The sequence below is a fragment of the Equus asinus genome, chromosome 2 (genome assembly GCF_041296235.1).
Source record: "Equus asinus isolate D_3611 breed Donkey chromosome 2, EquAss-T2T_v2, whole genome shotgun sequence".
Lineage (NCBI taxonomy): Eukaryota > Metazoa > Chordata > Mammalia > Perissodactyla > Equidae > Equus > Equus asinus.
In genome coordinates, this window is record NC_091791.1 from 126,626,700 (window position 1) to 126,649,778 (window position 23,079).

Consider the following 23,079-nt stretch of genomic DNA (forward strand, 5'->3'; position numbering starts at 1 on the left):
CGAGGGAGAACATGGAGTAGGTGCTCATTAAGGCCTGGATTCTCATCCCTGCTCCACCTCTTTCTGCCTGGGGGGATCTGGGCCTTCGGGAGGGGAGGTGGGGGCTGGGGAGAACCTTACCTCTCTGTAGGAGGGGTCTTTGATGGAGTAGGCATACACTGGCACAGGGTGTGCCCCGGGCACCGGTTGTACCACAGCCACAGATGGGGTCTCAGTGAGGGTGTCATCCAGCCCTGGGGCCTGCGCCTCCTGCACCTCCTCCGGCTTCAAGGAAGGAAACAAGAGAGTCAGAAATGACCAGGCAGCAGGCCCAGGGCTCGGAGCCCAGGCCTGGAATCAGCCCAATCCCCAGGGCCTCACCCAGCCAGAGGTGCAGGCTGCCCGGTCCAAGGAGAGCAGGAGTCCCCCCAATACCCTCCATGACGTCACCTCCTTCTGGCTCTGAGGTGCTGGCGTCCAGGGACCACTTCAATTCCTGTGCTTCCTAGCGGGGCCAGTAGATGACCTCAGGGATCTTACTAGCCAGCAACTCCTCAAGGCTCACTAGCCCCGGCTACATACCTCCAGGGACAAAGTGCTCACTACTGACGGAAGCAGCTCCTCAAACTGCAGAGTTGCGAGAGTGAGGACATCCTTCTACTGGGCTGAAATTGGCCTCCCTGTGACCTTCACACTGCCCCCTGGGCCTTAACTCCACCTGGGTCAGAACAGCGATTACACACCTTGGACAAATCACTTAACACTCCTCGGGCCTCAGTCCCCCTCTGTAAAATGGGAATAATAATAATATTCCCCTCACAGGATAATGTGGATGAAATGTGTCACTACCAGTAAAATGCTTAGAGGAGCACCTGGCACTTGGCTGGCACCAGTGCTGCTGCTGCTGCTGACTACTGTTTTTATCACTGGTCTGTGTCGGACGCAGTGCCGAGTGCTCCATGGACCTGTCCCAAAAAGTAGGGGCAGCTCCTCAAAGAGTTACACACAGACTTTCCGTATGATCCAACAATTCTACTCATAGGTATATACCCCAAAGAACCGAAAACAGATATTTAAACAGAAACTCGCACATGAATGTTCACAGCAGCATTATTCACAATAGCCAAAAGGTGGAAACAACCCAAACGGCTATCAACTGATGAATGAATAAACAAAACGTGGTCCAGCCATACAGTGGAATATTGTTCAGCCATAAAAAGGAATGACATTCTGATACACACAACATGGATGAACCTTGAACACATTATGCTAAGTGGAAAGAAGTCAGCCACAAAGAATGCATATCGTATGATTCCATTTATAAGAAATATCCAGAATAGTTAGTTAAATGCATAGACATAGAAAGCAGACTGGTGGTTGCCAGACAACGGGGGAGGGAAAAATGGGGAGTGACTGTTTCACGGTTATGTTTCAGGGTAATGAAAATATTCTGGAACTAGATAGATGGGATGGTTGTAGAAGATTGTGAGTGTACTAAATGTCACTGAATTGTATACCTTAAAATAGTGAATTTTCTTATGTGAATTTTACCACAATAAAAAAGTTAGTTAAAAATAAAAACGTAGGGGGGCTGGCCCCGTGGCCGAGCAGTTAAGTTCGCGTGCTCCGCTGCAGGCGGCCCAGTGTTTCGTTGGTTCGAATCCTGGGCGCGGACATGGCACTGCTCATCAAACCACGCTGAGGCAGCGTCCCACATGCCACAACTAGAAGAACCCACAACGAAGAATACACAACTATGTACTTGGGGGCTTTGGGGAGAAAAAGGAAAAATAAAATCTTTAAAAAAAATAAAATAAAATAAAAATGTAGGAACTATACCATGATTATTGCCAATCTACAAAGAAGGAAACTGAGGCACAGAGAGGGGAAGTGATTTCCTAAGGTCATACACCTACTAAGGGCCTGGACCAGGGTTTGAATCCAGTGTCCTCGAAATGGAAGTGCCCTTCCTGCCCTTGCATATCCTCCTTTAATAGTCACTGTCTCCTTTATATCTCTCCCACCATCTTTCTCTATCGTGGGAAACTGAAGCATTCGCTGGATCATTTGCTGAAAATGAGTGACAAGTGACCCAGACTCTAGGGCTTGGCTCCTGGGGCCCTGGCCTGCCACTCCTGTCTCCAATCCTGACCCCTTGGCACCTCACTTTGTGCCCCCAATGGATGAGTACCAATTAGAAGCCTGCAGTCCGTCCATACAGTGAAGGAAAGGGACTCCCACCCAGTGGGAGGGGGCTCTCCATCTAGGGTAGCTGCAGGGAAAGAGCCAGGCACGACCGACTGTGAGAGTATGTGGTCAGGGTACGCTTTCCTCACGGGGACAAGCTCTGTCCCTCCTGTGTGGTAGAGGACACACTCAGACAGCCTACCCTCATGGGGGAACACCAGGGATTAGCTGGCCAAGCCCGGGCTAGGGTAGGCAGGGAAAGACTGGGACGATGGGGCCATGTGCTGGGTACCGGGACCCCACGTCGGGGCTCTCCTTGGCATCGAGCACTTTGATGTGGGATGTGGGCTCCCACACCATTTGCTATACCGGATGACTTCCTTCTCTCTTCCCTCTTCCCCTCCTTCCCAGGTTTTTTTTCCCTCAACATCTTTACAAAAAGAAAGGAGAGTCATCCCTCTGGATCAGAGTGGAGCCTGCTGGCGGCAGCGGAGAGAACAGACAATCTCATGGCCTCTAGGAAAACACACGATCTCCACTCTGCTTTCTATGCCAGTGTTTTTCAAACTGCAGTCTGGGATCCACTAGTGGACCATGAAGGCAATCTAGTGGGTCATAACCAGCATTTTTTATATTACATAGAATAAAAATAGGAAAGCACGTCCCATGTAATAAGCATAATTTATTTTGCAAAACTTCTGTTTTAGCTACAGGCATGTGTGCGCGTGTATACACTACAGGTTAGATGTAAAATATATTTTTTACAGCAGATAGTGGTCAAAAAAGGTTAAACCACCTCACACTCATTAGGATGGTTACTTTTAAAATTGCATGGTGCTTCCTCAAAAAATTAAAAACATAATTATCATACATCCAGAAATTCCACTTCTAGGTAAATTTTATGTTGTATTTTATCACCATTAAAAATTTTTAGAAAGTTGAAAAGGTCTTGCTCTACCCTTCCATGTCTGTTTACATACTGTTGGTATGTAAGAGACCCTCCTTCAGATGGGCTGGGCTCCTCTCTGCCTCTTTTCCTCCCTCCCTGACCACCCCCTCTCCCCCCGCCATCCCACCACAAGGTTAATGCAGCAGGAGACACTCAGGAGGGCTCAGTAAACAAAAGAAAATCGCCACGACTGATTTATAGCTGTTTTATAATGTTAAAAATGTTTATTTTTTCATTTAAAGTATTGTAATGTCATTACAAAAGGCGCCTATGAGAAACAGAGGAGGGAAAATGCCTGAGCCACCCCCCACCAAGCATTCCTGGTTAAGCCTGTTGGTGTGTTTCTCATTTCCTAGGCACACAGTTGCAAGGAAAGTAAACCAGCATTTCAAGAGGGATGCGTGCTGGCACCAGAGCCCAGCTCCTGCCTCCTAAGGTAGGCACACAGGTCCAAGAGTTGTCTTTCTCCTGGCACAGTTGACGGACCTGACTTCCTCCTGGGACAGCGCGAGCTGACCTCGCCTGGCTCACCTGAGCTGCCACACTTGCCCTTTGCACTCAGCTGTTACCACTTCCTTCACCCAGCTCCACCCTCCCGCCACGCACCCCCAGCCTATTACCAAAGTGAAAGCAAAAAGCTCTGGACAGAGTATTCTTCTGATGCTCCAGTTCAAACTGCTTTGCAGCTGAAAGCGGGAAGTTGTTACCCGGCCCCTGCCCCATATGACATTAACCACAACCCTGCTCAGAACAAGCCTAACTGTTGTCTTTAGCTTGCAGGAAACCACAGAGGAAGAAGATGGCTGAACAAAACCAGTCAAAACCGGCTGAAGGCAACAAGGCAGTCTGACTTGACCTGACATAGACCTCGCAGCTCACCAGACGCTTACTGTGATACATTACTATACTACAGAACATACCCACCGACACCACGACAGTTTACAACCGCCACGCAATGGCAGGCTATAACCAAATGAGGAAAGAAAAGAGGTGGCACCGTTGCTCCCCAGAACATCCCGCCTCTTTCCCGGAATAACTATGACGATTCCTCCCTTTCATCACCTAGACCTTTGCTCCACTTCTCCAATTCTTTGGCTATTGAATAAAGCTTGTGCTATTGAATGCTCAGCTTACGTCTTGTTTCAAAGTTGCGACACGGAACAGAGGAAGAACTACAAGAAGAAGGGCAAGAGTCTTACTCTAGTTTCTCCCCTCCACCAGTATGGGGAGACAGTTCAATCGGTAACAAAGTCACATCAAGACAAAGACCTGGCAAAACGCCTCAACCATCCACAAGACTGCAGGGGCCCTCTTGCTATTCATTAACCAGCAACTGGCACTTGGAAGAAAGCCGAGAGCTGTGATCCAAGGCACTTTTCACTCTTACTCATGTGATTTATTTGGGGACATTAGTCATTCTAGCATTGCTGTAATACCAAAACAACCTAAATATGCCCCAACAGGGAACTCGCTAAATAAAGTATGCCAAATCCATTCAGTGGATCACAGTGCAGATGCAAAAAGGCCTCAGGAAGCTTCCTGCCTACTGACAGGTAAGAATTTCAGAATATCTCATTGAGTGAAAAGCCCCGGCACAGTACTATGTATATGGGATTATGCTACCTTTGTGCAAAAAAAAAGGAAAGGAAAACAAATGTTTATAATCATATTTGCTTGTAATTACATAAAGAAATTCTGGAAGGATATGTAAGAAATTGATGAAGAACTGGACAGATGGGGGACACAGAGTGAGACATTATTTATCACTTTTCTACATTTTTATTTTGACCATGTGATTGTGTTATCTATCCAGAAAATAAAATAAAATGTCCTTTAACTTTTGAAGCTGTGTATATGGGACTGCAGTACCTAAGATAGTTAGGAGTTGGCTTCTTAGTCTTGCCCCTAGCTCGCTGTGTAGCCTTGGGTTAAGTCACACCCTCTCTCTGGGCCTTAGCTTCATTCTCTGTAAAAGAGGCGGGTTGGACTCCATGCTCTCTTCCTATCCTAGCTCTGAAACTCTCAGATCCTAAGTCCTGCTTTCCTCAGGAAGCCTCTCCTGATTGCCTCAGCCTGCAGCAATCTCTCCCTCCTATGGGCCATGCCATGACAAAGCTACAAAGGCTTATTGCCCCGACCACCCACACCAGAAGACCTGCTTTCCATGGAGGACTGGTCAGTCCTGGGCCCAGATGCCTGACAGGCAAGCACATGCAAACCTGGATGACAAGGATGGGGAGGAGACCAGACACTTGGTGCAATAGGGAATGGAGGGAAGTTATCCCGGCCAAGAGGAGCCATGCATGCAACCACCCAAGAGGGCAAGTTAAAGGGATGCCACCACATTTCCACCCAGGGCAGTAGAGGCAGGAGTGAGTGCATCAAGAATGAGCGAGCTTCCTGTTCCTGGAGGTGTGTGCATTGTGGGGCATCAGAATTTGCCACCCAGAATGTGTCTCTTTGGCTTATTTTTAAGAACAAAAAACTCAGAAAGAAACTTTGAGCTTCCCCCTAACTGCCTAAAGAATTTAAGATTAGAAGGCCTGTTCTAGGAAGGAGCCATCACCATGATAACTCTAGGTGTGGCAGACAGGAAAGCACCTAGCAAAGCTCATTTTATCAGTTCTCTCTCATTGTGTATAGATGGCCCAGCAAACATTAGTTTACCAAACATTTGCTTTCCCATCTCCCTATGAATTGCCTTCCTCCTCTCTGAAGCCCCAAACCACTAGCCCCAACATCCTCCTTTGTCTTTAGCTGAAGATGGTAGTAACGGTGGGGGCTTTGGCCACTTTGGCAAGTTACTCGGTTCTCCTGGGTTTCTCCTATGTGTATATACTATTAAACTTTGTTTGGTTTTCTCCTGTTATTCTGTCTCATGTCAATTTAATTGTAAGACCAGCCAGAAGAACCCAGAGGATGCAGGAGTGTTTCTTTCTCCCATACAGCATGAAAGCTGGACAGGTATAGGTCAGGGGCACTGCAGAGAGAATGCCAACATTAGAGGGGGTACGGGCACCTTCCAACCCTGAACAACTATGGTTCTTGGATATATGCTGACCCCGATGGATACACACTGATGGAAGCCAGGCTGCTGGGATCAAGGTCTGACTCCTGGCCCCATTCTCCATTCCTCTCCAAGAACCACGAGTGGGGGAAAAGGAGAGGAAGGTCCACATGTTGACCCAGGAAAAGGCTCACATATCTGGGGTGGAGTAGAGGGAGGGGACAGATCATCTGCCACATCCATCAGGGCCACCTACCAGTGATCACCTCATTCACTTCCTGTACTCCCCTGGTCTCACCCCCCTGAACCCATCAAGAGCTACCTTGGCATGTAGGAGCTCTGAGTCAGCCAGCCACTCCTTCCCTTCCTCCCTCCCACTGACAGCTCCAGTCCAGCCACTTGCTGTCCCTCTCTCAGGGGCTCTCCTTCCTCTGTTGCCTACAGACACAGGGACAGCAAGACTCAGTTTACTTCCTGACACAGGGAACTTCCAACCTGCTGGCCTGCTGGATTGTACTGCCTCCCCTTCAGACCTCAAACCCATCTCACCAGGTCAATGTCAGAAGCGTCTGTGGGAGTGCTAGGAGCCTCTGGGCTGGCTCTCCTGGGTGGAGCTGCATCTGGAGAACACAGAAAAGGTCACAGGCAGTTCAGGGCCAACCCTGGCAAGAGGCATCCTGGCTTGGGACAGTGACAGAGGGAACATTCCTGTTGCTTTTCCAGGAGACCCATTCTCCAGGGCCTCTCACAGCACTGGGGTAGTTCCATGGAGGGGCTGGCAGTTGGAAGAAAAGCTCCCAAACTGCAATGGGCATGAACCCAGCGAGAAGGAGAGTGGGGTGGAATCAGAGAGCACTTGCCTTTGGCTTCAAACCCCAAATACATTTCTCTTCATCTCTGGGCCACCACCAAGGCAAGTGTGGACAATCCTAAAGGCGTTATTGCTCACTGAATTCTCTGCATACAGTGAGAACTCCGAGATACTCTTCCTGTTTTTATTAAGTCTAAATCTCTCATGCTTCAGAATAAAATAACTCCTTTCTCTGCCACTGCCAGTTTACAAAACCCAAAACAAGCTGTTTAAAATCTGTGGGGCCATTTCCTGTATATGGGGTAATATACAATACCTAGGTGGCGGAGGCACAAGTCCATGTCCATTCTAGGATTATGTATACTTCTATGAGGTCACATCCATTAGCTCCAAGGGTAGGAGTGGGCAAGCTCTCCATCCCTAGCACCTGTCCAGGTGCCTTCAGATTCTGTAGCCTCCCTCCCCTTTCCCAGTAAGGGCATCCTCACACCAGCTGTTCAGAGCTCAGATTCCAGCCTAGAGATTTTGCTAAAAAGCCATTAAAGCCTCCTCCCCTTGTGGGCCCTCTTCTGCACTCCCCTCCCCATGTCTCTTGAAAGCTCCCTGACACCTCCAGCTCATACAAACAGAGCTGCTACTACTCCCAGATTTGGACTGCAGAGTCAAGCACTGTCTCCTTCTCCAGCTACTGATGTGCCCCATCTTGTCTCCAGCTGGACTGGACAACTCAAGGCCAGGAACTGGTCTGCTGTCTCCCCACTTCCCAATACCAGACAGGACCCACAAAGGTTGGCTGCTGGTCCAGATGGCAAGCTATCCTGGAGCCAAATGATCTCCTTCATTGAGCCATAGCCTGGTTTTCGGCAAGCACCTAACCACCCCAGGGGGTTTTCTCAGCCCCCTTCCACCCTAACCTCATGTTCCAGCTGACTTCTCTGTTGCTGGACACAGGTGGCTTAAGAGAACTTCCTGAAGTGGTTGGTCCCTCCGGAGCTAAAATGACACGGGTTCTCAGCTTTATAGTTTCTTGACTACCCCAGGGTCATAAAATCACAGCTAATCCATAGGATCTTGTAAATTAGTAAAACGTGACCCCTATGGAGGGCTGCAGCCCCATGTCAGGGCATCCTCTCCCCCTTATCCTGTGCCCTGGAACCTACGATGTGATCAAACTCAAGAAACTTAATAAAAACTCCACGCTTTCCTTTTCTGTCACATGGAAATGATCTTTTCTGTCCTGCCTTCCCCAGGGGGCAGCAGCAAGGCACAAGTCCTTAAAGGTAAACAGGCCAGCCATGAGGGTGTCTCGGGTGCTTACCTGTCCCCTGGGTGATGCAAGAGACGAGGTCCTGCAGGCGCACCTTGAATTCGTCGAAGCGATCGGTGCGCACCACGGCTTGCAGGCTCTGGGGCTCCTCCTGGCGCAGGCGGGAGAGCGCCTCGCGCAGGAAGCCATGCATGTCCAGCACCTCTTGGTCCGAGGCATAGCGCTTCATCCTCTGCACCAGCGCGCCGCCCGTGCGGATGCGCTGCAGCACAGCGTCCAAGCGGCTCAGCTGACCCGCTATCTCTTCGTAGTCGCGCTGGTACCGCGCGTTCACCCCCTCCAACAGCTCGCGCTCCTGCTCCCGCACGTGGCCTACGACCTGGCGCACACGCGCGCGGATCAGCTCCTCGGTGTCGGCGCGCACGCGGCCCAGCTGGCTGACGGCCGAGCGCATCTGCGCCTGCGCCATACCAAACGCGCTGTCCTGCTCCTGCAGCGCCTGGGTCATGGCGTCCAGCTCCTCCTGCCGCTGCTGGATCTCCAAGGTGATGTCGCACTTGAGCTCGCTGTGGCCGCTATCTAGCAGCGCGCACGAGCAGCACAGCGGCTTGGAGCAGCCTCGGCAGTAGATGCTGTGGACACACAAGGCCGGCGTGATTTACGGCTATCTTGCTTTTTTTCCCTTGAAATTTTTGTTATTAAATTCCTCTTCAAAAGTTACAAAACTTTGAATCATGATATGTTTATAGTTTCGTGCCTTTCCCAATTCAGCGTCTGTGGTTATGGTAATAGTACCCAAACTACCAATAAAACATTAGACTATAAAAAAGTTATCAAAGTAACAATAGCTGGCTTCTATCTGAAACACTGTAAAGATATATAAAAAGAAAGTTAATCATCTCTTCCCACCAGTTCTGAATTTCCTTTGCCCACCTCCAAGCTATCCAGGCAAGCATCCTGGGTGCATCCTTCCACACCTCTCTCCACTCAAACCACCTTAACAGAAATAATATCCAAACTATGCAGCTGCTGGCAGGAGTCTAAGAACTTGATCTATTTTATACCATTTAATCCTCACTAGAGCCTGTTAGGGGAGAATTATTGTTATCTTCATTTCACAGATAAACTGATACATTCAGAGGTTAAATAACTGGCTCAAACGTCTACAACAGGGGGTGGCCCCGTGGCCGAGTGGTTAAGTTCCCGAGCTCCACTGTAAGTGGTCCAGTGTTTCATTGGTTCGAATCCTGGGCGCGGACATGGCACTGCTCATCAAGCACGCTGAGGCAGTGTCCCACATGCCACAACTAGAAGGACCCACAACAAAGAATATACAACTAGTTACCAGGGGGCTTTGGGGAGAAAAAGGAAAAAAATCTTAAAAAAAAAAAAAGAGATCATGCCATACCATTAGTTTGTAACTTCCTCCTCCAATTTAACTTTCTCTAGGTCTGTAAGTAGAGATCTAATACATTCTCTTTAATAGCTCCATTATATTCCAGATGGACCACAACAGATTCATTCATTCTCCCGTTAATGGACATTCCAGTGATTCGGTGATCCTTTTTTTTTTTTTTTTTTTGCTAATATGGACAATACTTTATGTAGCCTAATGCATGGATGCTTTTGTTTCTATGAAATAGATTACAAATAATAGGATTGCTAGATCAAAGAGTGTGAATATTTTTAATATTTTTATTTATTTAATATATTTTAGCTAGCAGACACTTCCATAGCAATTACTATGTGTCAGACACTATTATAAGCCTTTGAAAAACATGAAGTCATTTAATCTTCCTAATAATCCTACGGAGTAGGAACTATTAGCATCTCCATTTTAAGGACGGGGAAACTGAACAAGGGGTACGATCACTTGTCCAAGGTCACACAATTAGTAAGTGGTAAAGTCCAGATGCAAACTGTAGTAGGCAGAATAATGGCCTCCATCCAGGTACTAATTCCCAGAACTTGTGAATATGTTACCATACATGGCAAAAGGACTTTACAGGTATGATTAAACTAAGGATCTTGAGATGGGGAGATTATCCTGGATTATCCAAGTGGACCCAATAAGACAAGAGTCCTTATGAAGAAAAGAGGAGGAGGGTGGGAGAAGGGAGACGTGATGATGGAAGCAGAGGTCAGAGTGATGCTGTCCTGTGGCCTTTGAAGATGGAAGGGGGTCACAAACCAAGGACTGCTGGAAGCCTCTAGAAGCTGGAAAAGGCAAGAAAATGGATTCTCTCCAAGAGCCTCCAGAAGGAACACAGCCCTGTGGACACCTTGATTTCATCTCAGTGAGACCCATTCCAGACTTCTGACTTCCAGAGCTACACAATAATAAATTTGTATTGTTTTAAGGCCTGAAATTTGTGGTAATTTGTTGGAGTAGCAATAGGAAATTAATATAAAAACCCAGGCAGTCTGGCTCAGACTCCGCGCTCTAACCGCCACAATGCTGCCTCTCCAAATATTACCAGGAAAAATATTTAGTTACTTCCCCAGAAATACTGCTGTAATTTACTCTCATCAGCAATGATAATAATGTCACCCCATAGGAGAAAGAATCTTAGCTGGGGCCACTTTGGCTCAATGACTGAGATAACCTTGTCCTGAAACTGCCAACAGAGAGCTAATGGCTAACCTGATTGCCAAATCATGGCAGCAGGTACTAGTTGTCAGCTTTGCTGGCTCCCAACCTTCCCAAGGCACCCAAGGTAAGGTCCCAGGGCTTGATCCTCCTGATCAAACACAGGAGACTCATTCCAGGCTAGCAGAGGTTTCCTGGAGAGCCCAGAGTGTGGGAAAGGGGAATGGGGGTTGCCACCAGTCATGAGCATTCAGCTCCTCTAGCCTTGGGAAATCTGACCTAAGTGACAGAGACCCATCACCCAGAGGCAGGGCCAGTGACTGAGGTAAGTGGCAGCTGGAGCAGAGAAAAGAGCTGGGCAGATGTGGATCCAACCTCAGCTCTGTGCCCTTGGTGGGTCACTTAACCTCTTTGCACCTCAGTTTTCTTATCTGCAAAACAGGGATAGTTCCCACCTCACATGGGAGAGCTGTAGGGGATCAAATGAGGGAAGTCCTATATAAAAACATTCTTAACGAAGACTATGATTATTATAGTTGACAGAAATATTAGTGCTCACCAATGACACAATTAATGAGACATGCTAAGCAATTATGAAAAGAACTAATAATTCTACAGAGGGCAATTTGGCAATATCCATCAAAATTACAAATGTATTTATCCTTTGACCCAGCAATCCCCCTTCTAGGTATCTATTCTGCAGCTCTAGTTCCACACTTACAAAAGAACATGCAACACAGTCCGTAATCGCAAAGAACAGAAACAACTTAAGTGTCCACCACTCGGCAATGAGTTACACAAATTATGAGGCACCCATACAATGGAATACTATGCAGCTGCAAAACCCTGAGCAAGCTCTTTATATGGAAAAATCTCCATGGTAAATGAGGATAATAACAGGAGTATTAGGAGGATTAAATGAGTTTATATGTATAAAAGTCTAGAATAGTGACTAGCATATAATGAGTGTTCAATATTTGTATTATTATGATGTATATTTTAAGTAAAAAAATCAAGGTGCAGAAATGTACATATAGGATACTACCTTTTGTGTAAGAATGGAGAAAAGTAAGGATATATACATATTTGACTGTATTTGAATAGAGAACAGAAGGACACACAATTTAATATAAGTAGTTATGAGATGGGACGGGACAGAGGTGGAGGGAGACACTTCCCTATATGACTTTGAGGATGCTGTCATGTCTGAGCCCTGCGAATGTATTACCTATTTCTTAAGTCAAAGAACAGAATTCTAATAAATGTAACTATCTAGGGTGTAGAAGTAAGGGGAGGAGAGCTAGACCCAGGTGTCGTTTTCCTGCTTTGGACCCCTGGGAGACGGGCTGAGTGTGCAGCCAGCTTCCCCTCCATAGAGAGGATGCTCCATGCCTGGGAAGCGTACACTGCGGGTAGTCTGACTGGAGGGAGAGCAAGACTTTCTGGGTTGACCACAGTCTCTGCTGGGTCCTATTCCTAAGCCCCCTCTGTCCCAAATGGGGTCTCCCTAGGGAAAATCAGCAACCACTCCCCCTCTGGACGGAGGTGGACAAGTGGCAACAGGTCTCTGTGAATTGGTTGGACTGAATCAGACCACCTTGGTCTAAAAGCCCTCAGTCTTCTGATAAAACTGAGGTGCAGACCCTGAATCAGAGCGACCCATCAAAAGGCTGCCACTCAGGACCAGGAATGAGCTCCTGGGCTCAGGATTCCTTCACTCTCACTCAAGGAACATTTATTGGGCACCTACTGTGTGCTTAGCACTTTAGGGGAGGCAGAGGTGAGGTGGGTACCTGCCCACAAAGAGCCCCATGACAAGAAGCCAGACTTAACAGACACAGAAAGGTGTAGCTTGGAAAGCAAAATTACAGTTATTTGCCCCTAGAATATTCAAAAGAACAAGCTAAAACACCACAGAATTAATAAGAAATTGCTCAGCAAAGTGGCTGGATTTACACTAGAATTAAGAGAAGAAAATAGCTAGGGCCGGCCCCGTGGCCTAGTGGCTAAGTTCGGTGCACTCTGCTTCGGTGGTTCGGTGTTCAGACCTATATCACTTGTTGGCAGTGACACTGTGGCAGCAACCTACATACAAAATAGAGAAATATTGGCACAGATGTTAGCTCAGGGTAAATCTGCCTCAGCAAAAAAAAAAAAAAGAGAGAGAGAGAGGGAAAGAGAAATAGCTTAATTCTATCCCAGCAAACCAAATGAAGAAAATATGAAAAAAAAATTCCATGCCCCCATTCACAACAGTAATTTAAAATAACATGCTAAAAACAAACAAAAACCAAACAAACCTAGACATGATCCTAACGAGAAATACATAAGATTTATATGGAGAAAAGGACAAAAACCCACTAAGAGATAGAGAAAATCTAAAAAACAGAAAAGTGTATCAAGGTCCCCAACTGGAGAGACTAAATACTATAATACTAATTCTCCTAGAGTTAATATAAAGGTTTAAAGCAATTTTAATCAAATTATGAATGAGATTTTGAAATTTAACTGATTCTAAATTTCACATGATGAAATAAACAGATCAAATAGCTGACATTTTCAAAAAATCAGTGTAAGGAAAGGGATTTTCTCTGCTAGATAACAGGTTATAGAACTACTATTTTTAAAAGTGTGGTGTTAGCCTAAGAGTCAAGAGAAAGATCAGCAAACAGACCCGACTGTCCTGAAATAGGCTGTGGCATCTATAAGAATGTAATATTTTATATAATAAGGAACGCATCCCAAACTAATGGACATTACAGGGGTTTTCAACAATTGGAATCAGGAAAACTGGCTACTGGGGGTAAAAAAAACAAGTTAGAGTGTTGCTTCGTACAACAGACCAGGATACATTTCCGAAGGATCTCAGAGTTAAATGTGGAAAATAGCACCATGAAGATGCTATAGTCGACTATTCACTCTCATGACAGTAAAGACCTTATAATCACTGAAGAAATGGAAGAAATCACACTATCAACAGACGCGACTGCCTGAAGACTCAAAACGATACATTTTTGGAAAGACATTCACAACCTCCTATTATAAGAAAAGCTCACTATGGAACACCAAGTGTTGTTCATTTTGTTTTGAATGATTAAAGAGATAGCAGTGGGGCTGGCCCCATGGCCGAGAGGTTAAGCTCGCACGCTCCGCTTGGGCGGCCCAGGGCTTCACTGGTTCAGATCCTGGGCGCGGACATGGTACCGCTCATCAGGCCACACAGAGGCAGCGTCCCACATGCCACAACCAGAGGCACTCACAACTAGAATATACAACTATGTACTGGGGGGCTTTGGGGAGAAGAAGAAAAGAAAAAAGAAAAAGAAGATTGGCAACAGATGTTAGCTGGTGCCTATCTTCAAAAAAAAAAGAGAGAGAGAGCAGGAAGGAAAGGAAAAAGTCTATATTGATAATAGTTACCTTCTTTTTCTTTCTCCCTCCCCCTTTTCACCTATTTAGATCTTCCAAAAGTTTCCATAATCAATTCTAAGCAAAGGAGTTTGCACTTTAAATAGGAGGCAATGGGGAACCCTCAAAAAACATCCCATCTAGGAATTACAAGAAAGCTCTTTCTCTTCTTTCCTGAGGTGTATTGCTTTGCTCATCCCTTTATGAGCATTCAGTGAACTGATGACCTTTTTAATATTTTAATAGAAGCCCCGACACATGTCCTGAGTTCTCAATCTCCCCATCCTAAAGCTGGCTGTCTCTAAACTGCCATGCCAGAGACCACCTGACAGCAGAAATTGTATAGGTTCTGGAGGTGGGCAGACTTGGGCCTGAATCTGAGCTCTTCCAATTCCTAGCTATGAAGCCATGAGTAAACTACTTTCTCTCTTGGAGTTTTAATTTCCCATCTATAAAATGGGGATAAGGATGCCTCTTTCACAGACTGTTGCAAGGACAAAGGTGGGCTGGTGTATGTGAAGTGACTTGCACTGTGCCAGGTATACACTGGACATTCTGGAGCTGTGAAAGAAAAGAGGATGTTAACTGCACATGTACACACAGAAGGGTGCCACTCAGAGTGCAACAGGAAAAGTAGCAAGTGCAAGACATTTTTAAAGCATTACATAAGTTATATGTTAATAAAAGAGATTCAATCTTTGGAGCAAAGTTGATCACTTGGGGAAATTCATTGAGTTTTATAATAATGTACTATAATTATACGGTACTGGATATTAATGAACATTAATGCAATATGAATTTACATGCCAGTAAATGTTGCAAGACCATAGAACACAGTTTATCACATAGATAAGTGCAGTGATTATCAAGCTATTTAAATCTGATCTAATTTCAGTAAATGAAATGGCAGAGGAGATGGATGAAACAACCAGTTCATTAAAGCCATGAGTGAGAGTAACTAAAGCCATGGATAAGAAAAATGTTATTTGGTGATTAAGGTAACAATAACTTAACACTATATTAGTTAAAAAACATATGGAATATACAGGCAGCTCTTCTATTTAGACAGGGCAATTTCAAAATACCTCACCAACTCTAACAGCTTTGGCAGAACGAATCCAAATAGTAAAATATGCCAAAGCAGGAATTTGTTACAAAATTCAATGACTAAAGTTAATCATTCAATGTTAATAGAATCTGGTGACACAGAAAACAGGCAGTAACTCCTGATGTGACACAAACAATTTTGATATTCTCAAGTACTTCTATAAAAATGTGTATAAAATGATTTCATGTAGCTTTGAATGTATACTGTGGTTCTGATCTTCATTACTCCTTCAATAGTCATTAAATAAATAAGTTTCCCCCAAATTTTTGTAATACTGTTAAGATTAGTATCTGAAAAACCTAAAAATAATAAATTAAAAATTGTAATACTAATGGTAATAAAGCAAGAAGAGGAAACTAAAAAGGAAAAGAAAGAGGAAGAAAGAGGAGGAAGAGTAACGTAAGAAAATTTCATTGAAATAATAAAAATTTTTAGATTGAAGGGGCATGCCAGATTCCAGAATAATTTGATATAAAATGCTCAACACCAAGACAGCTTAGTTAAATTAATAAACTTCAAGAATGAAAAACATCTTTAGGCATCAAGACAGAAAAGGCAAATAAATTTGGCCCCATGAACATTGATGCTGGAAGACAACACAGCAGGGTCTACATGGTTCTGAGCAAAGAAGGGCCCCAGGCTTGTACCCAGCCAAGACGGCGTTCAAGTATATGAGCAACCAACAGACATTCTCAACACCAACAGACTCCAGGACAGAAGTCCTTCTTGAAAAAAACACTGCTCATTGACAACATCCCTCCAATTAAGAGCCAAATAAAAATACAGAATTCCTGAAAAGTGATGTTGAAGTAAAAGGACCACTGCTGTGCATTAGAGCCATTGTGACATATGACCAAGACCAGAGAGACGGGAGCAGACCATCCTGATCTTTCTTAGCAGAGACTAGTTACTATTGTCTAAAATGGAAGTATTTCATTAAAAACAAACTATAATGACTCCAACATCTTAATGTCTTTGTCATTTTTTTGCTTTATCTTAGAGACCTTTAAGGAGATATTTTAGGATGAAGAACTATTTCTTTGAAGTTTAGCAAGTCCAATTTTACTTCAGTATCTTTTTCTTCTGTTAAAATGAAGGGAAATTAAATTTAACATTGTTTAAATTGCATAGTTTCTTTTAATAAACTAATTCTAAGGGAAAATACACTCGAGCTCTAAACAAGTAACTTGCAGAATCCTTTTCTGCAGCTCAGCTGGTAGCTAGTTGAGGACCGCCTGCACAGAGAGGCTAGCGGTACAGGAAAGGTGTGCAGTCTGCAGTCAGGGAACCCCGCAACCTGTTCTGGCCCTGGCTCAGACAAGACCTTCTAGTTGAGGGTTAGCTTCCATTAACACTCTGGCCTCTCGTCTCATTTATACAATGGGAGCGGCCCTCTCTTCCTCAATAATCTTACAGGAGGGTGAGGGAATTAAGATAACAGCGTAGGAAAAACATCTCAAAAGATAGGCAAGTGCTCTACTGTGTTAACAAGAGGCAGAACTCACCCAGAACAGCCCATTCTCTGATCATATTGGAAAAGAGAAAGCTTCCTTCTGGAAAGCGGCTGCCCAGGTCCCAAGGGGACAGGAGCGTCACTTGAGGCTGGCTTCAAACCTGTCCCCGGCACTTCGGTTTCTGCCCCACTGCATTCCAGACACCTGGAATCTTTTCTTTGCTTTCACTTGAAGTGGTTGCAGGACATTTTTCTAAGATGTATTAAGGACATATTCCTCTTTCTTTTTATACCATATGGAATTGGCCTTTCCCTTTAGGGAGATACAGACTCCCCACTCTCAGCCCATGAGCTTTGGGGGAGCCCATGTCTGACACCTAAGTCAATCTGAGTAATCCCCACAGCCTCAGTGACCCTTTCATGGACAGGAACCTGATCCAACCCTAGACACGCTGAGCCTTGGCTTAGAATTCCTGGAAGAGATTCTTGTTCTTTCCCACTGGATTTGAGGATGAGGGTGTGTAATGGAGCTGCTGCAATCATCTCGCAACCGAGAGGGAGAAATCCTTCTGTGAAAGGAGCTGACTTGGAGGAAAGCCAGGTCTCAAGAAATACAGAGAAAGCAGGTCCTGGTGACGCAACTCGAATATATAATCGGGTCAAGTCAGAAGCCTGCCACAACCCTATTCACTTAAATAAGCCATTCACCCATTTTTTGCTTAAGCCATTAACTAAAAGTTTGTTACTAATTTATACATTTGTTTTAGTTGCAACTCATACAGACCAATCTTTTCAAGGTCCAGCTCAAATATCAACTCTTTCATCATGGTTTCCCTGATCCTCCAATTAAACACAACTTTTCCCTCCTTAAAACAGTCATAGCATGGCCAATTGGGTAAAATAACAAGACCCATATATATGCTGCATACAAGAGACACACTTCAGACCTAAAGACACTCCACAAACAAAGTGAAGGGACAGAAAAAGATACTCCATGCAAATGGCAAAGAAAAGAAAGCTGGGTTAGCAATACTTTTATCAGACAAAATAGATTTTAAAACAAAAACTGTAACAAGAGACAAAGAAGGGCACCACATAATGATACAGGGAACAATCCAACAAGAGGATAGAATACCTCTAAATATCTATGCACCCAGCATAGGAGCACCTAAAAATATAGAGCAATTATTAACAGACATAAAAGGAGACACAGATGGTAACACAATAATGGTGGGGGAATTTAACACTCCGCTTACACCAATGGGTAGACCATCCAAACAGAAGATCAATAAGGAAACATTGGCCTTAAACGACACATTAGACCAGATGGACTTAATAGATACATACAGAACACTCCATCAAAAACCACAGAATACACATTCTTTTCAAATGCACATGGAACATTCTCCGGTATGATCTCCCTAATATGATCACATATTAGGCCACAAAACAAGTCTCAATAAATTTAAGAAGACTGAAATAATACCAAGCATGTTTTCTGACCATAAAGGTATGAAACTAGAAATCAGCTACAGGAAAAAAATCAGAAAAGCCACAAATATGTGGAGATTAAACAAAATGCTACTGAACGATTGGGTCAATGAAGAAATCAAAGGAGAAATCCAAAAATTCCTGGAGACAAATGAAAATACTACATGCCAAAATTTATGGGATACAGCAAAAGTGGTTCTTCATAGCAATTTAGGCCTACCTGAACAAACAAGAAAAATCCCAAATAAACAATCTAACATTGCACCTAAAGGAACTGGAAAAAGAAGAACAAACAAAGCCCCAAATCAGCAGAAGGAAGAAAATAACAAAAATCAGAGCAGAAATAAATGAGATAGAGACTAAAAAAACAATAGAAAAAAACAATGAAACCAAGAGCTGGTTCTTTGAAAAGATAAAAAAAATTGACAAACCTTTAGGTAGACTCACCAAGAAAAAAAGAGAGAAGGCTCAAATAAATAAAATCAGAAATGAAAGAGGAGAAATTACAATAGACACCCCAGAAATACAAAAGATTTTAAGAGAATATCATGAAAAGCTATACACCAACAAATTGGATAATCTAGAAGAAGTGGATAAATTCTTAGAATCATACCACCTTCCATAACTGAATCAAGAAGTAGAGATTTGAGGGGCCAGCCCCGTGGCCGGGTGGTTGAGTTCACGCACTCTGATTCAGTGGCCCCGGGTTTCACTGATTCAGATCCTGAGTGTGGACATGGCACCACTGGTCAGGCCATGCTGAGGTGGTGTCCCACATGCTATAACTAGGAGGACCCACGACTAAAATATACAACTATGTACTGGGGGTATTTGGGGAGAAAAGGCAGAAAAAAGAAACAAAAAAGAGGATTGGCAATAGTTGTTAGCTCAGGTGCCAATCTTTAAAAATAAAGAAGAAGTAGAGAATTTGAATAGACCAATCACCAGTAAGAAGATCGAAACAGCAGTCAAAAACCTTCCAAATAATAAAAGTCCAGGACAAGACAGCTTCCCTGGTAAATTCTACCAAACATTCAAAGAAGACAATACCTATCCTTCTCAAAGTCTTCCAAAGTTGAAGAGGAGGGGGAGCTTCCTAACTCATTCTACGAAGCCAACATTATCCTGATATCAAAACCAGAAATGGACAACACAAAAAAAGAAAATTACAGGCCAGTATCACTGATGAACATTGATGTAAAAGTCCTCAACAAAATACTAGCAAATCGAATACAACAATACATTAAAAAGATCATACACCATGATCAAGTGGGATTTATTCCAGGGATGTAGGGATGGTTCAACATCCGCAAATCAATCAATGTGATACATCACACTAATGAAATGAAGAATAAAAATCACACGATCATCTCAATAGATGCAGAGAAAGCATTTGACAAGATACAGCATCCACTTAGGATAAAAACTCTGAATAAGATGGGTATAGAAGGAAAGTACTTCAACATAATAAAGGCCATATATGACAAACCCACAGCTAATATCATTCTCAATGGAGAAAAACTGAAAGCTATTTCTCTCTAAGAACAGGAACCAGACAAGGCTATCCACTTTCACCACTCTTATTTAACATAAGTACTGGAAGTCTTAGCCAGAGCAATCAGGCAAGAAAAAGAAATAAAAGGCATCCAAATTGGAAAGGAAGAAGTAAAACTGTCACTATTTGCAGATGACGTGATTTTATATCTAGAAAACCCTAAAGAATCCACTAAAAATCATTTAGAAATAATAAATGAATATGGCAAAGTTGTAGGATACAAAATCAACATACAAAAATCAGTTGCATTTCTATACACTGACAATGAAGCAGCAGAAAAAGAAATTAAGAATATAATCTCATTTACAATTGCAACAAAAAGAATAAAATACCTAGGAACAAACTTAACCAAAGAGGTGAAAGATCTGCACACTGAAAGCTATAAAACATTGTTGAAAGAAATTGAAGAAGACAAAGAAACGGAAAGATATTCCATGCTCTTTGATGGAAAGAATTAACGTAGTTAAAATGTCCCTACTTCCTAAACAATCTACAGATTCAATGCAATCTCTATCAAAGTTGCAACAACAATTTTCACAGAAATAGAATAAAGAATCCTAAAATTTATATGGAACAACAAAAGACCCCAAATAACCAAAGGAATCCTGAGAAAAAGAACAAAGCTGGAGGTATGACACTTCCTGATGTCAAAATATACTACAAAGCAATAGTAACCAAAACAGCATGGTAAAAAGAATGCAAAAGAATGAAAGTAGATCATTATCGTACATCATACACAAAAATTAACTCAAAATGGATTAAAGACTTGAATGTAAGATCTGAAACCAAGAAACTTCTAGAAGAAAACAGGCAGTACGCTCTTCGACATGGGTCTTAGTAGCATATTTTCAAGTACCATGTCTGATCAGGCAAGGAAAACAACAGAAGAAATAAACAAATGGGACTACATCAAACTAAAAAGCTTCTGCACAGCAAAGGAAACCATCAACAAAACGAAAAGACAACCTAACAATTGGGAGAAGATATTTGCAAACCACGTATCTGATAAGGGGTTAATATCCAAAATACACAAAGAACGCATACATCTCCACAACAAAAAAACTGACAACACAATTTAAAATTGGGCAAAAGATCTGAACAGACATTTCTCCAAAGAAGATATACAGATGGCCATAGGCAAGTGAAAAGATGTTCAACATCATTAACTATCAGGGAAATGCAAATCAAAACTACAATGAGATGTCACCCCACGCCTGTCAGAATGGCTATAAATAACAAGACAGGAAACAAGAAGTGTTGGAGAGGATATGGTGAAAAGGAAACTCTCATATACTGCTGGTGGGAGTGCAAACTGGTACAGCCACTATGGAAAATAGTACGGGGATTCCTCAAAAATTTAAGAATAGATCTACCATACAATCCAGCTATTCCACTGCTGGGTATTTATCCAAAGAACATGAAGACATGAATGTATAAAGATACATGCACTCCTATGTTCATTGCAGCATTATTCACAATAGCCAAGACTTGGAAACAACCTAAGTGACCATTAAGAGATGAATGGATAAAGATGTGGTATATATACACAATGGAATACTACTCAGCCATAAGAAACAATGAAATCCAGCCATTTGTGACAACATGGATGGACCCTGAGGGTATTATGCTAAGTGAAATAAGTCAGACGGAGAAAGTCAAATACCATACGATCTCACTCATAAGTAGAAGATTAAAACGACAAAGAAACACATAGAGACAGAGATTGGATTGATAGTTACCAGAGGGGAAGCAGGGAGAGGGGAAGTCGACAGGGGTGATTAGGCATATGTGTATGGTGATGGATTGCAATTAGTCTTTGGGTGGTGAACATTATGTAATCTACACAGAAATCAAAATATAATGATGCACACCTGAAATTTATATAATGTTATAAACCAATGTTACCACAATAAAAAAAAATGGTCCCAGTGCTTTATCTGAATGTGTCTCCTGAGACCTATGAGTCTCTGCCGTGGAACACAGCAACTTATCCATAGGCAGAAACCCTCCATAGATTCAGACTTCAGAGTCAGGGATCCTTATTCGCCTGGCAACAGTGATCACAATGCTGGCATGAAATAAATGCTCAATCAATGGTTTCTCAATGGCTGGATGGTCAGATGGTCAGATGTGGTTCCAGGCAGTTTAATTTTATGAGTTAGGAATCAAGACAAAAGGCTGTTAATTTCAAGTCTGACTGTCAAAGATTCTTCTAACACATCTGAGGCCTCCATCCCTGAGCAGCAAAGCCCACTCCTTACAGCTGGAGAAAGCAGAGATGGGGATTCAGGAGTAGTGAGACAGGGATGCCAACCCTAACCCTGGTCTTGGCTTGGGTCACTTTAAATTTCTCGCTTCTTTCTCCAAAACATAGGTCACCAGGGGCGGGGGAAATCCCTTTTAACCACATATTATTCAACCAAGTCTACCTTCAAGGTCCCCCCATGAAAGGAAAAGCAGTTGCCCCTGGCTCTGAAACCAAGTTCCCCAGATGAGTTCAGAGAAAAATTTGAAAATGGGTTGTTCGTAGCCTAACTCCTGGCAACAGCCTTTCTTCTGCCCATGTGGTGCTCCTCACAGCCAGCATTCAATCCCAGTGAGATCTCAATCCCCAATAAGATGCAATTTACTGATAACTTCACGGAGGGCTCCAGGCAGGGCAGCCAGACACCCAGGCTGCAAACCTCAGGAGCACTCACTTGATTCATGAGGGCTAAGGGGCTCCTTAGAGTCTGCACCCTTGGCGCCTGGCTTTCTTCCCCCAGCCTGACCCTAAGCACACCCATCTGGACCTATCTTTTCCATTTCCATTCAGCCAGCAGCCCTTCTCTTCCTTGCCATCAGCTCTGCCACTGCATGATGTCCACCTCTGCCATGACCCCTCCCCTCGGCTGTCCAGCATGCTTCTCCCCGACCTGTTGCCAATTGTTCCAACTTCTGTTCTTGGGAACTCTTTTCCCAGTTCATGATCTCATCACACCTCTCAAACTTGATTAATAGGTCTTCTGTTTTCTCCATTCAACTACAATTCAAGCTCTTTCTGGCTACAAGCTTTGATGGCCCTGGATTAATCCCCCGTCCCCCACCAACTGGCCAAGCTTTGGAATCTGACACTCAGACATGGGTCTCAACTCCACCTGCAGTCCTAGAACCATATTACTCGTGGGTGGAAGGCACTCCCCAGCGCTCCCAAGCAGACATGATGGGAAGGTGGGTAGCCACTCTGATCTGCAGGTCAAGCAGGCCCTGGCAACACGAGACTCTGGCCTTTTCT

The 23,079-nt window shown here is 43.8% G+C and overlaps 1 protein-coding gene across 15 annotated transcripts in view; it reads right to left on the bottom strand.

The window, feature by feature from the left end:
* The window catches only part of PML (PML nuclear body scaffold), a 46,548-nt gene that overhangs the window by 14,432 nt on the left and 9,037 nt on the right, over positions 1-23,079 (bottom strand). For all 15 annotated transcript variants that reach the window (XR_011498376.1, XR_011498374.1, XR_011498371.1 and 12 more), the window contains exons 3-5: positions 8,252-8,832; positions 6,672-6,742; positions 121-264 (exon numbers count right to left, since the gene is read on the bottom strand). Coding sequence is in view for 10 of the 15 variants with exons in the window: in XM_044764533.2 (XP_044620468.1) it covers positions 121-264; positions 6,672-6,742; positions 8,252-8,832 (796 nt within the window). In the remaining 5 variants the exon portion in view is untranslated. The remainder of the gene's footprint in view (positions 1-120; positions 265-6,671; positions 6,743-8,251; positions 8,833-23,079) is intronic.